General features: G+C 39.2%; 1 protein-coding gene across 2 annotated transcripts in view; it reads left to right on the plus strand.

Annotated features, from left to right (window-relative positions):
• The window catches only part of LOC141139842 (probable cation-transporting ATPase 13A4), a 236787-nt gene that overhangs the window by 139799 nt on the left and 74043 nt on the right, over positions 1–22945 (plus strand). For both annotated transcript variants that reach the window (XM_073626366.1, XM_073626365.1), the window contains exons 17-24: positions 8806–8962; positions 10995–11112; positions 12852–12976; positions 15760–15920; positions 16706–16828; positions 18605–18684; positions 20072–20114; positions 21095–21204. In XM_073626366.1, coding sequence (XP_073482467.1) covers positions 8806–8962; positions 10995–11112; positions 12852–12976; positions 15760–15920; positions 16706–16828; positions 18605–18684; positions 20072–20114; positions 21095–21204 — 917 coding nt within the window. The remainder of the gene's footprint in view (positions 1–8805; positions 8963–10994; positions 11113–12851; positions 12977–15759; positions 15921–16705; positions 16829–18604; positions 18685–20071; positions 20115–21094; positions 21205–22945) is intronic.

Below are 22945 nucleotides of genomic sequence, written 5' to 3' on the forward strand. Positions count from 1 at the left end.
TATGAATCAGGAAAAAACAGAAATTATAACTTAAAATGACACAAATGGTGATAATATTGTGGCCGGCCGAACCGGAAGTGCTCAGGATACAAGCCAAGCCTCCATCTCGGCCCGGCCAGATCTCATAGGTCAGAGCGCCCTCGCGCTCCGCCCACCTGACTCAGCTGAATACTGAGGCCGTGCGCAATAGCGGAACCCATACAGGGAAGTCCGCTAGCGCACCAAGCCTCACCTTCAACCGACAGATCCTATAGGTCGGGGCGCCGTCACACCCCGCCTCCGGATCTTAAGTCATTTGTTTGTATGAAGGACGTGGCCCGCCTCCGTCAACCGACAGATCCTATAGGTCGGGGCGTCGTCACGCCCCGCCTCCGGATCTTAAGTCATTTGTTTGTATGAGGAACGTGGCCCGCCTCCGTCAATTGCGGTGCGCCCACGTTCCAATAACAGGGCCAAGCCTCTCGTCCACGTCAGCGGCATAAATACTTCCTGTATGGAAGGAGGAAAGCCGCGATAGGGTAGGGAGAACCGGAACAAAGTCTCGGCAACCTCACAGTACAAAACGAAAGTGTCAGCAAAGGTGGTATAAGTGTGAATTGGGCAATCATATGATAATAACCCAATGTCATAGATCTGGAGATCCGGCAAAAATAAAAAATAATAAATAATAAAAAAATGTTAAGTAAAGGCAATAAGCCTAACAGAGTATTAGTTATGAATGTTAATTAAAAATGGTGGCATGAATAGAAAGTGACACTCCCAATGAGGGACATCCCTTTCATCCTTTACAGAGAAAGCATGAATAAAAATGAAAATAAAAATAGAAAATTAAATTAAAATAAAAAAAAAAAAAATTAAAAATTAAATAAATAAAAATAAAAATAAGGAGGATCATTAATATAATAACTATGCCTGATTGATAAATGAATTGATGTCCCACTCTACGTTAATACCTTGCGGAAAGTGGGAACCCAATTCATAAATCCAATAGGTCTCCAAACGGGAGACCCCCCTAAGGGTTGACCCACCCCGCCAAGGAGCCACATATTTGTCAATGATGAGGAACTGGGTGCCTTCAGGGTTTCGATCGTGAAATTCCCTGTAATGACGGGACACAGTGTGCTTAGTACTACCTGCCTTAATAAGATTAATATGCTCAGAGACTCTTGTAGTGAACGACCTAATTGTCCGTCCCACATACTGTTTGCCACAAGGGCAAGTCAAGAGGTAGACTACCCCCGTGGTGGCACATGTGCAAAACTGCTTTATCTTGTAGGTACGGCCATTCACCGTAGAGGAAAAGGTGTAACTAGTACGCCTACCGCTGGTATTATACTGACAAACTAGGCATTTTTTACAAGGGTGGAACCCAATCCAGTTGTGAAAAAAGGAAGGTTTACTTGGGGGGTTAACCACGATAGGTGCCAACTTATTACGGAGGGATGGTGCTCCCTTGAAAACTACCTTAGGGGTTCCGGGCAGTCTGGGGCCCAGGATCTTATCTGTTTTTAAGACATCCCAATGGTGTTCAAAAATTCTTCTAATGTGTTTGTGTTGAATGGAGAAAGATGTCATGAAGGACCATTTAAAGTCCTCATTTGCTTGTTTAGGTTTGTCCTCTAAGAGTAATTGGCGATCAACTAAACTGGCATTGTCTATCTCCTTGTCCAGATCTAAGGGTTTGTAACCCTTTTCCAGAAACCTATTTTTCAAAGATGCTGCTTGGGTCTTAAAGGTGTTAAGATCACTGCAGTTCCTGCGTAATCGCAGGAACTGGCTCTTGGGAACTGATCTGATCCAAGGAGCATGGTGGCAGCTATCGGTAGGGATAAATCCATTCCGATCGGTGGATTTAAAGTAAGTACTAAATACAAACTGACCTTCCCTTCTTTCGATAACCAGGTCCAAAAAATGGACAGAGGTTACACTTGCCTCAAAGGACAAAACAATATTCCTGTCATTATCATTAAGGGTCGCAAAAAAATCCACTAAATCATCTTGGCTCCCAGTCCATAGGAGGAGGACGTTGTCTATGTACCGAGCCCACAACAAAAGGTGTGGGCACTGCATGGCATAGACGACATCCTCCTCCCATTTGGCCATAAATAAATTGGCCAGACTAGGCGCGAACTTCGCTCCCATTGCGACACCCCTATGTTGACGGTAGAATCTCCCGTCGAACCAGAAATAATTGTGCTGTGTTTCAAACTCAATTAGCTCGATGATGTAATCCACCTGGGGTGAGGCAAGGGAAGCATCTCTATCAGGTGGGCGGAGCGCGAGGGCGCTCTGACCTATGAGATCTGGCCGGGCCGAGATGGAGGCTTGGCTTGTATCCTGAGCACTTCCGGTTCGGCCGGCCACAATATTATCACCATTTGTGTCATTTTAAGTTATAATTTCTGTTTTTTCCTGATTCATAATTTTAGTGTTAGCGGTATAACACTGCTTATTTTTTATGCTACATATTTTATGCACACTAACACCAATTTGAGAACCGGAAGTGACATCAGTCGGTCACTTCCTGTGTCGTGACACTCCCAGTGGGGGTCATTTCTGGTTTAAATAGCGGTGGGGTAGGGGGGCTCCACACCCCAGATAAAGGCTCGTAAGCCGAAACATGTTGGGTGGACCCCCTATGATCACCGCGTTTGATACAATTTGAGCTGTTTACGATCTTATATCATGTGAGTGTTCCTTTTATAGTATTTTAATAAATGCATGTTTTTTAAACGATATCATGCCATGTGAGCTTTATTTCTCTCATGGTTTTTAAAAACATCCGGTTGGCCTGTTGAAACGTTTGGACGGTTGAAGCTGTGCAAGGATTTTCCTTTCCCCCCCATTTGAAGTTGTGGACACCCGATGATCCATCTTGCCAGCCCTGGCGGCTCATTAAGCTTTCTGAGACTTGTAAGACGTATGTCTTTTCAAGTCCCCTGCTTCCGGTAAGCCTCCTCAGATACTCTGGTGATGGTCCTGTCTTATATTTAGACGTCTCATTTCATTTTGGTGCTCTACCTTTTCATCTACCAGAAGATTTCCAGAAACCTATTTTCCAGAAACCTATTTTTCAAAGACGCTGCTTGGGTCTTAAAGGTGTTAAGATCACTGCAGTTCCTGCGTAATCGCAGGAACTGGCTCTTGGGAACTGATCTGATCCAAGGAGCATGGTGGCAGCTATCGGTAGGGATAAATCCATTCCGATCGGTGGATTTAAAGTAAGTACTAAATACAAACTGACCTTCCCTTCTTTCGATAACCAGGTCCAAAAAATGGACAGAGGTTACACTTGCCTCAAAGGACAAAACAATATTCCTGTCATTATCATTAAGGGTCGCAAAAAAATCCACTAAATCATCTTGGCTCCCAGTCCATAGGAGGAGGACGTCGTCTATGTACCGAGCCCACAACAAAAGGTGTGGGCACTGCATGGCATAGACGACATCCTCCTCCCATTTAGCCATAAATAAATTGGCCAGACTAGGCGCGAACTTCGCTCCCATTGCGACACCCCTATGTTGACGGTAGAATCTCCCGTCGAACCAGAAATAATTGTGCTGTGTTGCAAACTCAATTAGCTCGATGATGTAATCCACCTGGGGTGAGGCAAGGGAAGCATCTCTATCAAGAAAACACTTAACTGCATCAATACCTTTATCTTGCGGAATGCAAGTGTAGAGAGATGCAACGTCCGCAGTTGCCATGATCAGGTCGCCTGAATGGGAAACTTTAGAGAGTAATTTAATCACGTCTTTGGTGTCCTTTAAATAGGACAGCATCTTGGCAACTGATGGCTGGAGAAAATAATCAATATATTTCCCAATTTTTGAGGTAACCGAGTTTATGCCACTAATTATTGGCCGACCTGGAGGATTATTATTATTGCACTATAAACAAAAACGCGACAATTTTGAAAAAAAACAACAATATTTTTTACTTTTTGCTATAATAAACATCCCCCAATTTAAAAAAAAAAAACTTCATCAGTTTAGGACAATATATATTCTTCTACATATTTTTGGTACAAAAAAAAATCACAATAAGCGTATATTGATTAGTTTGCACAAAAGTTATAGTGTCTACAAACTATGGGAAAGATTTATGGCATTTTTATTATTATTTTTTTTACTAGTAATGGCAGTGATCTGCAATTTTTTGCGGTACTGCGACATTGCAATGGACAGATCGGAGACTTTCGACAATTTTTTGGGACCATTGGCAATTATACAGCGATCAGTGCTATAAAAATGCACTGATTACTATGTAAATGTCACTGGCAGAGAAGGGGTTAACACTAGGGAGCGATCAAGGGATTAATTGTGTGTTCCCTCAGTGTGTTCTAACTGTATGGGGATAAGATTGACTAGGAGAGGAGACATATTGTTTTTCCTACTTAATAGGAACAAACAATATGGCTCCTCTTCCCTGAAAGCACAGGGATTTGTGTGTTTACATACACAGATCCCAGTGCTGGCATTCGTGCATGTGATCACACGTGGCCGGTGGCGATCATGCACGCTGGACACATGCAGCGGGCGGGCGCGCGCCCTCTGGTGGCCGAAAAGGGGAAGGACGTACCCGTACGGGATTTCGCCCAGGGGAGCCATTCTGCCTCAGTATATCTGCGTGAGCCGGTCGGGAACCGGTTAATCATCAGACTTTCTTAATTGTATTTTGGGGTGAATTTATGGAGTACAGAAACGTTATAAATTTTGCACTGGGAAAAATTACAGGAAAATGCTATTTTATTTTCTAATTTCCTACTATTTATTACAACAGTGGTTACGGAGATATAGGGAGAAAAAGGCCTGAGGACTCAAGTGGCTTAGGATGAATTCCTCCACAGTGTCTGCACCTACAGAGGGCTTGATTTAAAGCTCATTTACTGCTTGTTTGGAATTTGTAAAAACTTAAAGACTTTCCATATAATGGCTTTAGTGAATTTTATTTTACTCTGACATTTAAAAGTTTATTGTTTATATTTTTTTTCATTATTGGTACAAAATATATTTTAGAGTAGACATTTACAGCAGGTACTTTAATGACACTTTGTGGTTGATTTACTAAAAGAAAACAAGCTGTTCACTTTGCAAATTAAAGAATTAAAGAATGAGGCAAAGCTTTGCTGACTTCTACCATCCAATCATGTGAAAGTAAAAATGTCATTTTCTTTTATTCCCTTGCACATGATTAGGTATACTCTGCGAAGTGAAACTACCACATTCACTAAGCTCTGGGGCCAATTATCTTGCATAGTTCAGCTTCAGTTACAAAGTGAAATGTCCAATTGCCTTTGGAAAATCAACCCATTTGTTTACAGAGTCTGCCTTGCTTTCCAAACATGAAAGTCTAGCACTATCTGCTCACTTTATCCTTTGATTTCTTTAGTTATGTGTGTTGATTAATTTTTGTGCTGTTCACATCATAGTTTGTTCAAGCTGTTTCCTATACTGTATATCAGCAAACCAGTTTGCAAAAAGAGCTGCATAGCAGTACTGAGTATATCACTTGCTGGCTGCAAGGTATACTGTACATATTAATATTATATATTCACTTAACCTAATATATATTTTCTATTTTTCGAGTCCAATTAAAATAAATATATACAATGGCTATTTTTTCAGTTTAAAGGCATGTAACAATGCATATATGAACTATTAACATATTGTGCTAGACATACAGTGGATATAAAAAGTCTACGCACTCCTGTTAACCTCCCTGATGGTATTCCCGAGTGTGGCTCAGGTGGATTTTCAGTACCAAAAGCGGTAACCCCGAGCCACCGGGATCGCATTGTAGGATCCAGGTACAGCTTACTTACCTTGTCCCCTGGATCCTGCGATGTCTCCCCGCTGTGTGCGGCGGCTGTGTCTCCACTTGATTCATCACAGTGCCGAGCTCAGTGCCCTGCGAGCATGGCGCTAAATTCAAAAAGTGAAACGCACACAATACATACAGTACACTGTAATCTTACAGATTACATTACTGTATCAAATTATTTCACATCCCTTTTGTCCCTAGTGGTTTCTCCAGTGCCCTGCATGCAGTTTTATATTATAATAATATAAAGGAACCACGCTACAGGATTTAATTATTATACTACAGAAAGTATAACAAACAATATCAAATATAAAAATACAAAATTAGGTTAAATATAAGTATTCATAAAAAATCAATCAATTATAGTGACATAAAATATAGGATTATATGACACTGAACAGAGAAAAAAGACCCAAAACCAAATCGGTATCCAATGGTGAATAACCAAAATCAATTGTGATAACATAAATTATAAAAATAAATAACGATGACTGGAGAGAAAAGTCCCCGAAACCAAATCAATGTCCAATGGTGATTAATCAAAATTCATCGAAAAGCACCCAGTGAAGAATCCACCACCTAAAAAATGCACGCTTACCAAAGGCAAGCTATAAACCAGCTTGTATAGGGATATCCGCTCAATGGGGGCAACACATTCGACCTCCTCAAAAGGGAAAGACAAGCAGGAACGCTCCGTCCAGCGGATCAAAGCACTCAGCAAGGGGGACCCTGTTCTGCTTGATGGTGTCTTTCAGGGCAGCACAGGCCACAGCATCCCCCCTCCTCCAAGGCACTGTGCTGAGGCTTCCAGAGAGTGGGTGACAGACACCTCCGAGCTCTGCGCCCTCAGGACTGAGGGAACCAACACCATCAGCAGCATGCCTTTTTGCTTTTATAGTTTAGTATAGCTTTTATAGTTTTATATTATAAATACTGTTCTTTCTGCCTGGAAACTGGAGATTGTCGATAGAAACCAAAACCGTCCCTTTACATCAAAAGCGGTTTTAGACCAGCTAGAACAGCGATAATAAATTAGAATCACTCCCAGAATTGAGTGATAGTGATTTGTGGGGAGATCCGTCATCAAACACTGAAAATAATAACAGCGACAATTCTGCAACTGAGCAAATTTCAGTGTTTTTGATTTGATTACATTATTGAATAATTTTTATTATTATTATTTGTTATAATTATTTATAGTTATTTATTATATTATAATTTATGATTTTGTGTTTCAAACTTTATCATACCCGGGATATCTACTAGACTCTTGTTTGGACAGATTTAAGTGTGTTATTCCTAAGAATTACAGGGCTACAATATAAAACACAAATTTCTGTGCAAAAGAATTGTACCGCTTTGAGCATCAAAAATCTGGAATAATCATACCGTCAGGGAGGTTAAAACATCAGGTTTCTGTGATGTAAAAAAATGAGATAAAGATAAATCATTTCAGAACTTATTCTACCTTTAATGTGACCTTTAAACTGTACAACTGTTGAACAACAAACGGAAATCTTTTCGGTGGAGGGAAGTAAATATAAAAAAATAAAATATGGTTGCATAAGTGTGCACACCCTTAAACTAATACTTTGTTGAAGCACCTTTTGATTTTATTACAGCACTCAGTCTTTTTGGGTATCAGCATTGCACATCTTGACTTGCCAATATTTGCCCACTCTTCTTTGCAAAAACACTCCAAATCTGTCAGATCGCAAGGGCATCTCCTGTGCACAGCCCTCTTCAGATGCCCTCTGCCCAAAGTGACTCCGTCACACACCCCACAGATTTTCAATCATTTTCAGGTCTGGGCTCTGGCTGGGTCATTCCAAAACTTTTCATCTTCTTCTGGCGAAGCCATCTCTTTGTGGGTTTGGATGTATGCTTTGGGTTATTGTCATGCTAAAAGATGAAGTTCCTCTTCATGTTCAGTTTTCTATCAGAAGCCTGAAGGTTTTGTGCAAATATTGACTGATATTTGGAACTAAATCCCTCTACCTTGCCTCAGGCCCCTCTTCCAGCTGAAGAAAAACAGCTCCACAGCATGATGCGGCCACCACCATGCTTCACTATGGGTATGGTGTTCTTTTGGTGACGTGCAGCGTTGTTTTTGCGCCAAACATATCTTTTAGAATTATGGCCAAAAAGTTCAACCTTGGTTTCATCAGACCATAACACATTTTCCCACATGCTTTTGGGAGACTTCAGATGTGTTTTTGCAAAATGTATCTGTGCTTGGGTGTTTTTCTTGGTAAGAAAAGGCTTCAGACTTGCCATTATACCCGATAGCCAGTGCTTGCCAGATATTCCTGCAGCTCCTCTAATGTTGCTGTAGGCCTCTTGGCCTCCCTGACCAGTTTTCTTTTCATCTATTTGGAGGGATGTCCAGTTCTTATTATTGTCACTGTTGTGCCATATTTTCTCCACTTGATGATGACTGTCTTCACTGTGTTCCATGGTATATCTAATGCCTTGGAAATTTGTTTGTACCCTTCTCCTGACTGATACCTTTTAACAATGAGATCCCTCTGAAGCTTTGGAAGCTCTCTGTGGACCATGGCTTTTATTGTAGGATGCAACTAAAAAAATGTCAGGAAAGACCTACTAGAACAGCTTTACTTTAATTGGGGTTAATCAGAGGCACTTAAAATGATGGCAGGTGTGTACTGACTCCTATTTAACATGAGTTTGAATGTAATTGCTTATTTCTGAACACAGCTACATCCCCAGTTATAAGAGGGTGTGCACACTTATGCAACCACATTATTTTAGTTTTTTTATTTTTACTTCCCCCCCTAAAAGATTTCAGTTTGTTTTTCAATTGAGTTGTACAGTTTATAGGTCATTTTAAAGGTGGAAAAAGTTCTGAAATTATTTATCTGTGTCTCATTTTTTACATCACAGAAACCTAACATTTTAACAGGGGCGTGTAGACTTTTTATATCCACTTTAACTATAGTTATTTTTTTATCACTATTACAGGATATGGAAGATGGAGTGGAAATTTTATTCCAGTACCCATTTTCCTCAGCCATGATGCGCATGTCTGTTGTTACTACAGTCATAGGAAAGGATGAAATGGATGTATACATGAAGGGTGCTCCTGAGACAGTGGCCAGCTTCTGTAACGCAGAGACAGGTATTTCTTTCTTATGCATCAGCAGTAAATACATGTACATATGCTGCTTTAGGATTCTAGAGTTTTACTATAATTGATAATGCACAGTCAGATCTTAAAGAGAAAATATTGGGTATTTAAAGCACATCTTTACTAGAAACATTTTTTCAGGGTATTTGTTTCCCTCATCATAATGCTGTAAAACAGTTTTTTTTTTGCCATTCTGTAAAGCGGAAATCCAGGCAGAAATAATGAATACACAAAGTAATCAATTTATGTATTTAGGAAAAAAAAATACTCAAGTGCAATAGGCCAAATAAAACATGCCATACTGTATATGATAGAAACTGTCACTAGCATTCACACAACAAAGCTTATTTTTCTGACGTCATCCTGCCAGCAGATCCACTCTTATTTCACTAATACCTCGTTTCCACTGAGCGTATCGGTTCAGATCGGTACAGTTTGGAAGGTCTAGAATGGTCCGGCCTATTCAGGTGAGCGTTTCCACTGCAAGTCGGACCGCCAGGGGCCATACGTTGGTTTAGAAAAAATGCCTAGCATGGCGTCACACGTCTGCCAATCAGTGGAATGTATCGTAGCTCCACCCTAACCGTACCATACCATTTTCTATGGCCCCACATCTGAAGCAGGACCCTGAATAGTGCGGTTCGGTTGTATGGGCCGCTTTCATAATGGAAACACCCAAAATAGCGTACCATACCGAGCCAAACCGAACCGATCCACTCAGTGGAAACGAGGCATTACTGTAGTAAGTCCAGCTGTGTAGCAATAATAGCAGTCATATTGTAAATGAAACAGCAGGGACATTGACAATACAGACTGTAAGGAAGAACAGGAAGACCAGCATCCTGCAGAGTTGAGAGCTGGTGGTCTCCCTGTTAAACAAGACCTTGTTAAGAAAGCTGCAGTCACCACTCTTTTGCAGCCATCGGCCACTCTCCTCTCTCGGCCTAACTTGACTCCCCCTTTGATTGGTCAGCAACACATTTCCCTAGGTGAGTGTCCCGGTTGAAAGGGAGTGGTCGGCTCACGCCACCCTCCCTCTTCTGCCACTTATTGACAGTCGCTCTATGGCACTCTATGTGAACATCACAAGGCCAGAGCTTTAAGCTTGTGATATCTTCCAGGATCCCCACCAGTTATGCCTCATTTGTCCCTGCCTATCATTCTGTCTTCAAAATCTCTTGTTGCTGGCCTCTGCCCTTAACTTGGATCGCCACCAGCCTTGACCTAAGATTGTTCACTGGATTATGCTTGCCCACTACCTGCCCTGACCTTGGACTGTTTGCTGCATTATGCTTGCCTACTATCTGCCCTGACCTTGGAACTGTTCTCTGGATTATGCTACCAGCTCCCACCTTCCCAGGCCATGACCAGCCTCTGGACTGTGGCTCAAATGCTGTTCACAGCAATCCCAACCCTTGCCTGATTATTGTATTATTATTATTGTAGACTACAGGTACCCTTATTTGTGATATTCATTCAGTCTTGGTCAGTGTCATCTGGCTAGGAACTATAGCATTGTGTACTAGGACCGAGGGGGGAGGGGTCAAATACTAGCAGGAGTGCTTGCCTTAAGGGAACAGGGGCTACTAAAGGTAGCTATAGTTCCTGACCTAGGCATCGGGCTAAGCATCTCAGGCCTTGAACATAGCAAAAACTGGCAGTATTAACAGATATTTATGAAACATTGACTCACACAAAATGTAAAAAGCCTTGCACAACTTTTTACAACATTTTATAAAGCAAAAAGTGAGCTTTTTGCACAACATTAGTATTTTTGCTTATCTATACGTTAAATGTGTTTTTAATGCAGCTAGTAACAACTTCTTGTAATTCACTGTACAGTAACATTCAGACTGGTGCAGGGAGGGGCAACGTGAGAAACCAGTTAGCTGTGGTGTAGTGTACATGCTATTAAACTGAAATACACTTTTTTAAAATTAGGTTTACACATCATTGCCTAGTGATACCTTTAAGAATGGTATATTTTGTGTTACATATGATTTATTTTATTATGTCTTTAAAGTCCCCAGTGGCTATTTAGAGGAATTGGAACGCTACACATTTCAAGGCTTGCGAGTGATTGGCGTGGCTTTCAAGACTCTCAAAAACATAAGGCAGAGTGAATTAGAAAACTTAGAAAGGTACATTTCCATTACCCAAATATGCAAAGTCAGGCAAACTGACAAAAAAGTCAAACATCTATCAATCTCAGTGAGATAGTCCAATCAAATAACTGTTAAAGGAACACAAAAAACGATTCATCGTAACAAAGTGACTACTACCATTTGTAAAGTTTGGACAGGGTCCTAATAGAGCCCTTTATTTCTAACTATTTTAAAACCTAATTTTAACCCAAATTCATTAATAATGTTGCATATAACAGGTTCAAATCCAGATGACAAGTGTTGTTTCATACTTGTAAATATTATGCCCCGTACACACGGTCGGATTTTCCGATGGAAAATGTGTGATAGGACCTTGTTGTGGGAAATTCCGACCATGTGTGGGCTCCATCACACATTTTCCATCGGATTTTCCGACACACAAAGTTTGAGAGTAGGCTATAAAATTTTCCGACAACAAAATCCGTTGTCGGAATTTCCAATCGTGTGTACACAAATCCGACGCACAAAGTGCCACGCATGCTCAGAATAAATAAAGAGAAAGCTGGTGGCTACTGCCCCGTTTATAGTCCCGACGTACGTGTTTTACGTCACCGCGTTCAGAATGATTGGATTTTCTGACAACTTTGTGTGACCGTGTGTATGCAAGGCAAGTTTGAGCCAACATCCGTCGGAAAAAATCCTAGGATTTTGTTGTCGGAATGTCTGATCAATGTCCGACCGTGTGTATGGGGCATAACTGTTATATACTGTAAGTATTAATGAACACAGCAATGTACTGCAAAGATTTCTTGGCTCCAGTATTGATATTCTCTATTGCACCTTCTCACTGTGGGTTCCTGTGCAGTATAATACAACCACAATATTATTTATTTGACTGAAAGAGACAGAATCTATTTTATTTCCTTTGTTAAAAAAATAACATTGCAGAAGCAAGCAACGGCTTCCCTGACCTGCTTGAATTTGAATGCAGTGGTAATGGCACTCATAGTTACATAGTTGATGAGGTTGAAAAAAGACACTTGTCCATCAAGTCCAACCTATGTGTCAGTATTACATTGTATATCCCTGTATGTTGTGGTCAATCAGGTGCTTATCTAATAGTTTATTGAAGCTATCGATGCTCCCCACTGAGACCACCACCTGTGGAAAGGGAATTCTACATCCTTGCCGCTCTTACAGTAAAGAACCCTCTACATAGTTTAAGGTTAAACCTCTTTTCTTCTAATTTTAATGAGTGGCCACGAGTCTTGTTAAACTCTCTTCTGCGAAAAAGATTTATTTATATTGTGGGGTCACCAGTACGGTATTTGTATATTGAAATCATATCCCCTCTCAAGCGTCTCTTCTCCAGAGAGAATAAGTTCAGTGCTCGCAACCTTTCCTCATAACTAAGATCCTCCAGACCCAGCTAATAGCTTTGTTTCCCTTCTTTGTACTCGCTCCATTTCCAGTACATCCTTCCTGTGGACTGGTGCCTAGAACTGGACAGCATACTCTAGGTGCGGCCGGACCAGAGTCTTGTAGAGTGGGAGAATTATCATTTTATCTCTGGAGTTGATCCCCTCATCTCTGGAGTTGATCCACTAATTTTTGGAATAATCAGAGAATGTTGGCTATGAACCTGCTGAAACATTTAATAGTGCATAAAATCACATTGAATACTTTTCAAAGTAGTCAAATACTGTAAGCTATGTTATCATGTCAGGCAGTACTTCAATTAGATTTTTTTTTTAATTTTGCTTATGACTCTGAAGGGAAGAAGTTGAATGCGACATGGAATTTCTTGGTTTGTTAATCCTGGAAAATCGTCTTAAGCCTGAAACCAATCCAGTTTTGGAGGAACTGAATGCAGCAAACATCAGGACTGTAATGATTACAGGTGGGATAACAGGAACATAAACACTTTCATTAAAGATGAATAAACTTTAGAAATCTGTTGTGCTGACTATCAATTTGGTTTGAAAAACTGATAAAATAATGGTCTGTTTCATCAACCAGCAATCCTTGTGTCCCTAAACGCTGACAATGGTGTTAACAAGGGATGGCATTTGTAATATCTTTCAGAGTTGGGCATTGCAAAAATGCAGGCATGTGAGAAATGTATTATGTCACTCATAGGGGCTGATCAACTAAAGGCAAATAGATTGTTTTTTTGGCAAGTGAAGTTGCACTTTGAAAGGAAATATTCCCCAGAGCTTAGCGAATGTGGTGAAATTCACTTTGCAAAAACTACCAAATCACGTGCAAGGAGAATAAAAAAAAACAGCATTTTAGCTTGCAGATAATTGGATGATGGAAGTCAGCAGAGCTTCACCTCATTCACTAATCTGGTGAAAATTGTGAAAATTGCCTTCCAGAGTGCAACTGTACGTGCAAGGTCAACAGTCTATATTCACCCTAGATAAATCAACCTCAGAGTGTTTTAGGTTACCTAGAAAGACCAGACAGATTCACTCATTGAATTTTTAGAGTGTGAAATGACTGCCCCAATAAAGAAGTACTGTACATCCTTATTAGTAAAGAGCCTAATACAAAAATATACTATCACTTTATTTGGCAACAGATGCCAGTGAGGTAAGGATCCTCATCCAATAACTCCCTTTGGTGTTAAGAGTGGCATCCCTATTGGATCTCACCGGGTGACTGGAGCTTTGGACAATGCTGTAAACCTTGCCACATTGTATATCCTTTGTACTGCTTTTACCAGTTCACACACACACATTACAGCTCTGCTGTTTTTATCTAGTATGTTTGAAGTGTGCTGTTTTAGATCTATTTTACATGTGTTATCATGCATGATACCCTGCATCTCTCTGTATGATGCACTTTACTGGAAACTGCAGCAGGGATTCAAAAGAAGTATTTTTTAAGCACTTTAAAACACCCATGTTAATGTAATCTAAAACAATCACCTATTCAAATCCCTCTAGCAACTTTTATTCAAATTAACCCAATTTGTTTCGTTTTTTTTTTTTTTTTTTGTACAATCCACATAACTCCTGTATCACTACCGTACATTACAATTACCTATGGAGCATAAGGACTTACCTTTTCTGACTTTTATCGTTATTATTTGGCTTCTCAATTAGTCACAATTCATGAATGGCTTGTTCCATTGGGAGACACTGCATATGCGTGCACGGAGGTGGCATGATTGGGTTTCTTTGAGATTTTTAATTAGTATAGTATATAAAAATCCTGATCCCTCAGTGCCTAGGACAGCAGTTATCAGAATGTTTGCAGTCATTAAAATTCATGCAAGCTCATACAAAACTTTACCCTGCGTGATGATTGGACCAATTCTTCTACCATATTCTACATATGGAACAATCCCCCTTTTGACACTACCAAATGCAGATTACTGGTGTAAAAAAAGGACTTAAATACCTCCACAATCACTTCCTTGCAAGTCACTTTAAAGATTACAGACTCTGTAACTCTCCCCTACACACATCATTTGATATTTTTGGCAAAATACAACCCAAACATGTTACTAATGCTCAAACTAGCATGTCAGATTCCAGTCTGTCTTTTCTGGCATGGAAACAAACTCATTGAATGTGATCCTACAAAACTTATGTCCAAATATTATGCTGGACTCTTATGCTCTAAAAAAATACCATAAGGCACAGGACAAGTGGGTTAATTGACTCTGCACCCTAACTCAAGATAGTTGGCAGACATTTAAAGAAACTAACATGTATTCGGTAATCTCATATAAAGACAAGGCTACCTAACTTAAATTATTCCACCAAATCTATCATACACCTGTCAGACTTCACGTTATAGGTCTTAGGTCACTTGTTTCAAGTAGTGCCCGATTGAAGCAGATTTTTTCCGTGTAGCAATATGTGTAAATACCACTATATCCAGGCTTTCTGGAAACGTTGTTGACTTCATTGCAAAACCATTTTCCTTCCCCAATATTCTAGACCCAGCTCTGTTTCTATTGGAAATTACAAATTACATAACACTATCTCATCAATCAAAGAGATCTAAGAGATATATATGATTTTTTTATGCTAAGAAATGTATTCTCTAGATGTGAAAGGACCCAGAGCCACCAAATATGTCTGCCTGGATGCAGGAAATTAATGCAAATCTTTTTGTATAGGACAGCCTTTCTCAATCTTTTCAACACAGATGAACCATTGCAATAATTTTTTGGTCTCAGGGAACCCCTGCTAAAAATTACTATATCTACAACTCGTAATTAGTGTGATGGTCACCCCCTTACAGATCAATGTTGTCAGTGGGAATTTATCTGAGAGGAAAGAATTGTTCACCCATAGCCACCTCTGGAGGAACCCTTGTTGAGAAACCCTGGTATAGGATAACATATAGAAAACAGAAGTCATATCAAACTATTCCATAAAATTGTGGGGCAAATAGACTTTCTCTCCAGACACAAACGATGTTTGTCCATAGACTCATCAGTAACCATGAATTTCCCTTTTATTCTGATGTTGCCCTGAACTGCTCCCTGTTATGTAACTTTATCCTGTGTGTTGTGTGGACAATTGATTGTATTATGCTGGTTTTGTAAGATACCACATGATGTTGTTATTGTTTTCAATCTCTGTTCAAATCGCAATTAAAAAAAAAATGCCATACAAAATATTTAAATAATACACTTTACCAAATATTCCTTCTTGTTTCTAGGTGACAACATACAAACAGCAACAACAGTTGCAAAAAAATGTGGCATGATTCCTGATGACAGCAAAGTAATCCTGGTGGAAGCTTGTAAACCTGAGGGCTTTTCTCCAGCATCTGTCACCTTTAAACTTCTGGAGTATCCCACAGATGAAAAAGATACTAATGTAAATCTCTCATTAACATTTTATTACGATGATGTTGTCATTCATAATTTTTATATACAGTGGCAAAAAACTTTGCACTTTACAATTCTCATATACTGTGAACAAATTTAAATAGGATCCCTAGTTCTAAACATGTTACATCAATCTGGCCCCTCCATTTTGTAATATAAACAGGTTCCTATCTAATTCAGTTGTTTGCAATGTCTCAAAGTTTATAATGTGTTATTTATCCCTTACCCTTTATTATCAGTTAAAGCAGTATTAAAACCCCCACAAAAGTTATTGGATGCAGTGGCTGCATTTTTCCTTTGTTTTCACCTATTGATCTGGCCAGTAAATCTGCTTAGAAAAAGTGGAAGTTATAGGATTGAGAAAAAACACTTAACACTGTCAGGGGGTACTAACAATGGTAAGCTTTTATTCATGTGTGTAAAACCTTTATCTCAAAAAGAAAGAAAGGAAATGTTGCTGTAACTTTTTAAATAGTGATAGCTGAAGTTGTGGCTTTAATTCGTTAGTCAAGTACATCTAAATCTGCTAGTGTATCTAACACTACCCTCTCCCCAGACTGACAATGCTGCTGCCCAAGGGTGTCTCTGTTGTTCCTCCAGTGAAGCAGAGACACCCTAAGACAGTAAGTGTAGCTAACGAATACAGCCACCACATCTAAGGATCCATATGCTGCATTATATTGCATTGTTTGTTTTGGTTTGAATACCTGTATTCTTTATTTTAAAACTAATAACCAAATACTGAATTATATAATTTGATCGTTCTGTAAACAGGATATCTCCATAAATATTGAAAACATTCTGGATGGTAAAAGGCAGAACAATGATTACCATTTTTCACTGAGTGGAAAGACCTATGAAAATCTGGAAAAACACTTTTATGACTTGTTACCGAAGGTATGTGAATATAAAAAGACAATATAAAAATATCTATGATAGAACACAGCGCCAAGGATCATAGATAGGAACTAAGATATAGGGAATGTAATGAAATTAAACTATAGATTGCAAGCTACCGTAATTTTTGGCGAAGACTAAAAAATGAAACTAGAAAAGATGAAAAGGAAAGCAGCACTGATCCTAAACAACTAAGAATAACACCCTCTAAATTATTTTCAGTGAAAAAGATGACCATAGATATGACCTTACAAATAAACCCCAATTACAGTACAAAAAAGTCCATCATCATAGTGCTCCAAACATATGAAAAAAATATAAAAATATCAATATACAGTATATATATAAAAGTTAATCAATGCAAAAAATAATAGTGACACTCGGTGATATCTTGCATGTCGATCAATTATGTGAAAATAACACCCAATGTGATCCTCCACCAGTCATACCAAACTGACTCACCAGACCAAATGGCTGGTAAGATTATAAACCAGCAACTGCGCCTTTTTTGCAATCAATGCTTGGATCCAAAATGCTGTTTGAAATGCACACTGTCCTCTCCAAATCTTGTGCCATGACCCACATGAATATGTAAAAAGGAAGAAGGAGGCTCCGATAGTGTAATAACACTTTTTAAAGGATTTATTAAAACATTCAAACTAAATTCCACTCACATTTTAAAAGTGTCAGACCCGACACTAGGGAGTGTAAACATTAGTAGCCACCGGATCCCTCCTTAAGAAAAAACCCTTCACTCCTGGTCCCATAGCCACTGGAAGTGAGAGGAAATCCCTCAAAGAGAGGGAATCTTTGGTTCTCACCAGAACTAGTATCTGAATTTTACTCTTGATGATAACAGTAAACAGGATAAATAGAAAGGGTGAATGTTAACAGGAGCACAGACAGCAATAAAAACCTGACAATTATTTTAATCTTTCTTCATGCTATACAAAACAAATAAAAGTTTGCCTTTTAGTTATACTTTTAGACCCAGGGAATGAAAGAAAAAATGGCTTTTACACTGTACCCTGCTAACAGCCTATTTCTGACAATACTGCCTCAGACAGTGTCAGATACAATTTAATGGAAGAATCTGCAACACAGCATTTGCCTGCTACATCCACTCACAAAAGTGAGTCTCCAGCGACAGGGTGACGTGAAAACTGACTCAACTCTAGATCTATAAATCCATAAGGAATCCCTAGTCATGTGTGAACTAGAACAAGGACGGGTAGTCAATAATGACTACAGGCCTGTCAGAGGGAACATCAGTTTAGTTAATGAACTGGGAACCTGCACTGCTTGATTCACTAGAGAGCTGTCCAGGATTTCTATATCTGGCCAGACTCCAGCAGTACCTGTAGATGACTGGGAAAATTTCCAGAAATTCAAGGCTGTTGCAGAGAGAACACCAGTATAAAACTGGGGAAAACTTGCGCCTGTTGGCTGACTAGAGCGACTTCAGGATTTAACATATCCAGCATGAATTAAATTTCTACTATCTGTTGAAAGTAGAAAATCTCCTAATCTAACCGAGACCAGCAAAGCTGAAGAATACATGTCTACTCTCCTGTGACACTGGTAAAAAACAGCCATGATGATTACGGGCAGGGTTATCTTGCGCGAGTTAATGTTTTTTTTTTTTTGCTGTCAGTATCCATTTCTCCTGGAGGCTGAAGTATAGTCATGACAGTGTAAAAAGTAATGTGTCTTTCAATTGATGAGAGATAAAAGAACCCTTCAAAGATTTTAATATCATATATTGGTGTTGCACAGATACTGATGAATGGAACAATATATGCTCGAATGTCCCCAGGACAGAAGTCAACAATAATAGATGAATTTCGGAAACTTGAGTAAGTATAATATTCTATAGCAAAAAAAGAATAAGAAGTCTCATATTTAGGAATCTTTTTGTGATGCAGTAATAAGGGCCACCATATTTACCAGCTGCCCAGTAACTTGGAAGTCAAGTTCAGTAGGGGTCCCACTTAAATTCTCAAGGCTCAGCTAACTGCAAGCATGGCCAAAGAGACACACAGATTAATGGTCCTATACCACCAAATGAGCAGAGGCTCAAACTTTAACTACCATATGTAAAAAAAAAAGGTCTGTGAATTTGGAGATCCATGGAGAATGGAATTAGCATATCAAAGCAAAGTTTTAGAGTACCAAAGTACCATAGACTGACAATTTTGGGTCAGGCACCTAGATCTCTGTTGAGCAGAGCACGTGTAAGGATGAGTCATATATGCTAACCCGTAGCAGTCATAACTTCAGTTTACTAAACTTTATCTCTAAAATAGGAATTTCACAGGCTGCTCTAGGTATTTGCAATTGCATATTGCTGTTTGCGTTATCAAAAAATGTAATCTTAGTAAAACAAGCTATATATGGAACAGTGCTATATAAGTGTTCGTGATGCCCTAGGCACACAGGAAAAATGCCCATTTTTATACAGGCTCTAACCCTTTTTTGACAACCATATTATTGTGAAAATAAAAACAAATGCTGTCTTTGAAGCCCATTCCCACCTCATGTGTTGGGTTGTGTTGGGCTGTGTTGCCCAACGCAGACCCAATGCAATAACAAGCCAAAACACTTTTCAAGTTCTAGTTGGTGTGCATTTTGTAAAAGAGGAATAAGCTGCATTTAACCACAGCTCGGCAAGCTGCAATGTGGTACAGTGCATCACAGCATGTTGCAATGCATTTGAAATGGAAAGTAATGTATTTTGGTTTCTGCTGTTGTTTACAGCATTGTATTTTGGTTTCTGCTGTTGTTTACAGTTTACTGCATTGATGAGCAGTTTTTTGTTTAAAAACTGCTCATCAATGCAACTTGTTAAAAAGTGTGCATCATTGCAATGGATAAAATAAGGATGTCAACTCAAGTGCATTTAAAGTGCATCAACTTGAGCTGATGTGAATCCAGCCTTTATAGGCATAGTTGCCAGATCATTGATCTGCAGAACCTTTTATTTTTGCTAACCTGGTTCTGCACGAAAATCAAAGCCCATTCACACCATGTGCATTGGACTGAATAGCTCAGTGTTGGCCCAATACAATAACAACCCCCCCCCCCCCCAAAAAAAAACAAACACACTTGTAGATCCTTTCTGTGGCTGCCCCTTTTTACCATGCTACCTTCAGCATAGTATCACAAATACTTTTTTTGGTAAATATGGCCCTCATGTTGATTCTGATCATGTGATAAAATTTGTTTGTTTTTTTTTTCACCTAGTTATTATGTGGGAATGTGTGGTGACGGAGCCAATGACTGTGCAGTAAGTAGCCTTTTTTTGGTTTATTTTTGTACATATCTACACCTAACAGATAGGATGCCATCACTACAGCATATGTTTTAAATGTACTTAAAGTAGATCTAAACCCTAAATGGATGACATTTAGTTTACAAAAAATTTGTGTATAATAAAAAATTAACATTTTTTTTTTTAATTTTTTTCATAAGTTTTCACCTTTTTACATGTCAGTGCTATTGATCTCTAGCCTCTTTTCAACATGTCATGTCTACACTGACTCACTCCAGCATCTACTGCACATCATTGCTTTGAAATGGCTACCTGATAGTGTCAATGATGGACCAGTCATGCCCAATGTATGTTGGCTCAGCCAGTCGTGGATTCCACAGGGGGACATGTAACAGACTGAAAACAAAGTAGCTCAATTGGGAGACAATTGTAATTTTTATAACAGGAAGTACCAGAACAAGGGCTTTAAAGGAAGGACCACCAAGAAATATTTTAAATAAAGTGGGAATTTTAAAATGATTGAAAACTATAAACTTTTGACATTTGCTCTTATGAGATGTTAATGTTTAATGTATACATAGATACTAGAATGCATTGTCCATTAATTTCTCTAACTGCAGTAGGAAGATCCAATTTATACAATTTACCTCTTGTGGGCAAGGGAACCCTGGGGGAAGTTCACTAAGTAACTATAGGGCATGGGAGCAATGGATGATATGTTGGTGCGGTTCTGTAAGATAAAAAGACTTGAGATTATGCCAGAGGGTGCAAGGAGGAGACATGGGTGAAATGAAGCCTCCAGACCAATAGCCAAAGATCATATTAAGGTGGGACCAGAGACACTCTGCTTCTCTTTTAAAAGGGTTAGAAAATAATGTTAACTAAATACCAGGATATTTGTAATGGGGTATTTTTCAGCAGAATGGCTATAGCTCAAGCTAGATTGTAAACATAAGCAGTGGTTGTATATACCTTGAAAAAAATTTTTTTTACAGGCTTTGAAAATGGCTAATGCAGGGATATCTTTATCAGAAGAAGAAGCATCTGTAGCTGCACCTTTCAACTCTCAAGTTACCAATATTAGCTGTGTTCCAGAATTACTGAAGTAAGTAATTATTTCTGATTAATGATTTCTCTCAAAGATCAATAAATGAGGAACATTACAATAACAGTCACGATTTATATAATACGATTTAAAATAATAAGTTAAAGTGTATATATATATATATATATATATATATATATATATATATATATATATATATATATATATATATATATACACACACTATATTACCAAAAGTATTGTGACGCCTGCCTTTACACGCATGTGAATTTTAATGGCATCCCAGTCTTATGGCCCGTACACACGATCCGAATATCGTAAGAAAACGGTCATCCGAGGAAGGATCGTACGATTTTTGGATCGACAGCTGATCACGACCATTCATGCGATCTTATTTGGTCGGGCATGCACAAAAATTTTCCTCGTACAATTCCAGATCGTATGATTTTCGGTTAGTCAGTATAGTTGTCAGTATAGTTGTCTTCAGAAAATTAAATACAAATACATTACAACACATGACATCACTTCCGATTTTTTTTTCTGTCGTACGAGAATTTTCATGATTTAGGTATTCAATTTCTACTTGCGACTATTAAGCGAAAACGGTTGTACGATCGGTCGTACGATATTCGGATCATGTGTACGGGCCATTAGTCTGCAGGGTTCAGTATTGAGTTGACCCACCCTTTGCAACTATAACAGCTTTAACTCTTCTGGGAAGGCTGTCCAAAAGCTTTAGGAGTGTGTCTATGGGAACGTTTGACCATTCTTCCAGAAGCACATTTGTGAGGTCACAGTTAGTGTACTGTGTCCTCTGCACAGTGTGCACCTAAAGCTACCTGAAGACAATTGCTGGTGTTCTTCTGATCCTATTAGTACCAGAGGCAGGCAGCTTCAATATTTACAGTTAGTGTACTGTGTCCTCTGCACAGTGTGCACCTAAAGCTACCTGAAGACAATTGCTGGTGTTCTTCTGATCCTATTAGTACCACAGGCAGGCAGCTGCAGTATTTACAGTTAGTGTACTGTGTCCTCTGCACAGTGTGCACCTAAAGCTACCTGAAGACAATTGCTGGTGTTCTGATCCTATGAATACCACAGGCAGGCAGCTGCATTATTTACAGTTAGTGTACTGTGTCCTCTGCACAGTGTGCACCTAAAGCTACCTGAAGACAATTGCTGGTGTTCTGATCCTATTAATACCACAGGCAGGCAGCTGCAGTATTTACAGTTAGTGTACTGTGTTCTCTGCACAGTGTGAACCTAAAGCTACCTGAAGACAATTGATGGTGTTCTTCTGATCCTATTAATAATACCACAGGCAGGCAGCTGCAGTATTTACAGTTAGTGTACTGTGTCCTGTGCACAGTGTGCACCTAAAGCTACCTGAAGACAATTGCTGGTGTTCTTCTGATCCTATTAGTACCACAGGCAGGCAGCTGCAGTATTTACAGTTAGTGTACTGTGTCCTCTGCACAGTGTGCACCTAAAGCTACCTGAAGACAATTGCTGGTGTTCTTCTGATCCTATTAATACCACAGGCAGGCAGCTGCAGTATTTACAGTTAGTGTACTGTGTCCTTTGCACAGTTTGCACCTAAAGCTACCTGAAGACAATTGCTGGTGTTCTCATACTAATAATACTACAGGCAGTCAGTTGATTCTGCTAGCTGCAGTATAATCAGTATATATATATATATATATATATATATATATATATATATATATATACACACATCCCAGCTAGCTACATCTCACTGCAGGCCATTAGTATGTCTGGA

Source organism: Aquarana catesbeiana, linkage group LG04 (genome assembly GCF_042186555.1).
Source record: "Aquarana catesbeiana isolate 2022-GZ linkage group LG04, ASM4218655v1, whole genome shotgun sequence".
Taxonomy (NCBI): Eukaryota; Metazoa; Chordata; class Amphibia; order Anura; family Ranidae; genus Aquarana; species Aquarana catesbeiana.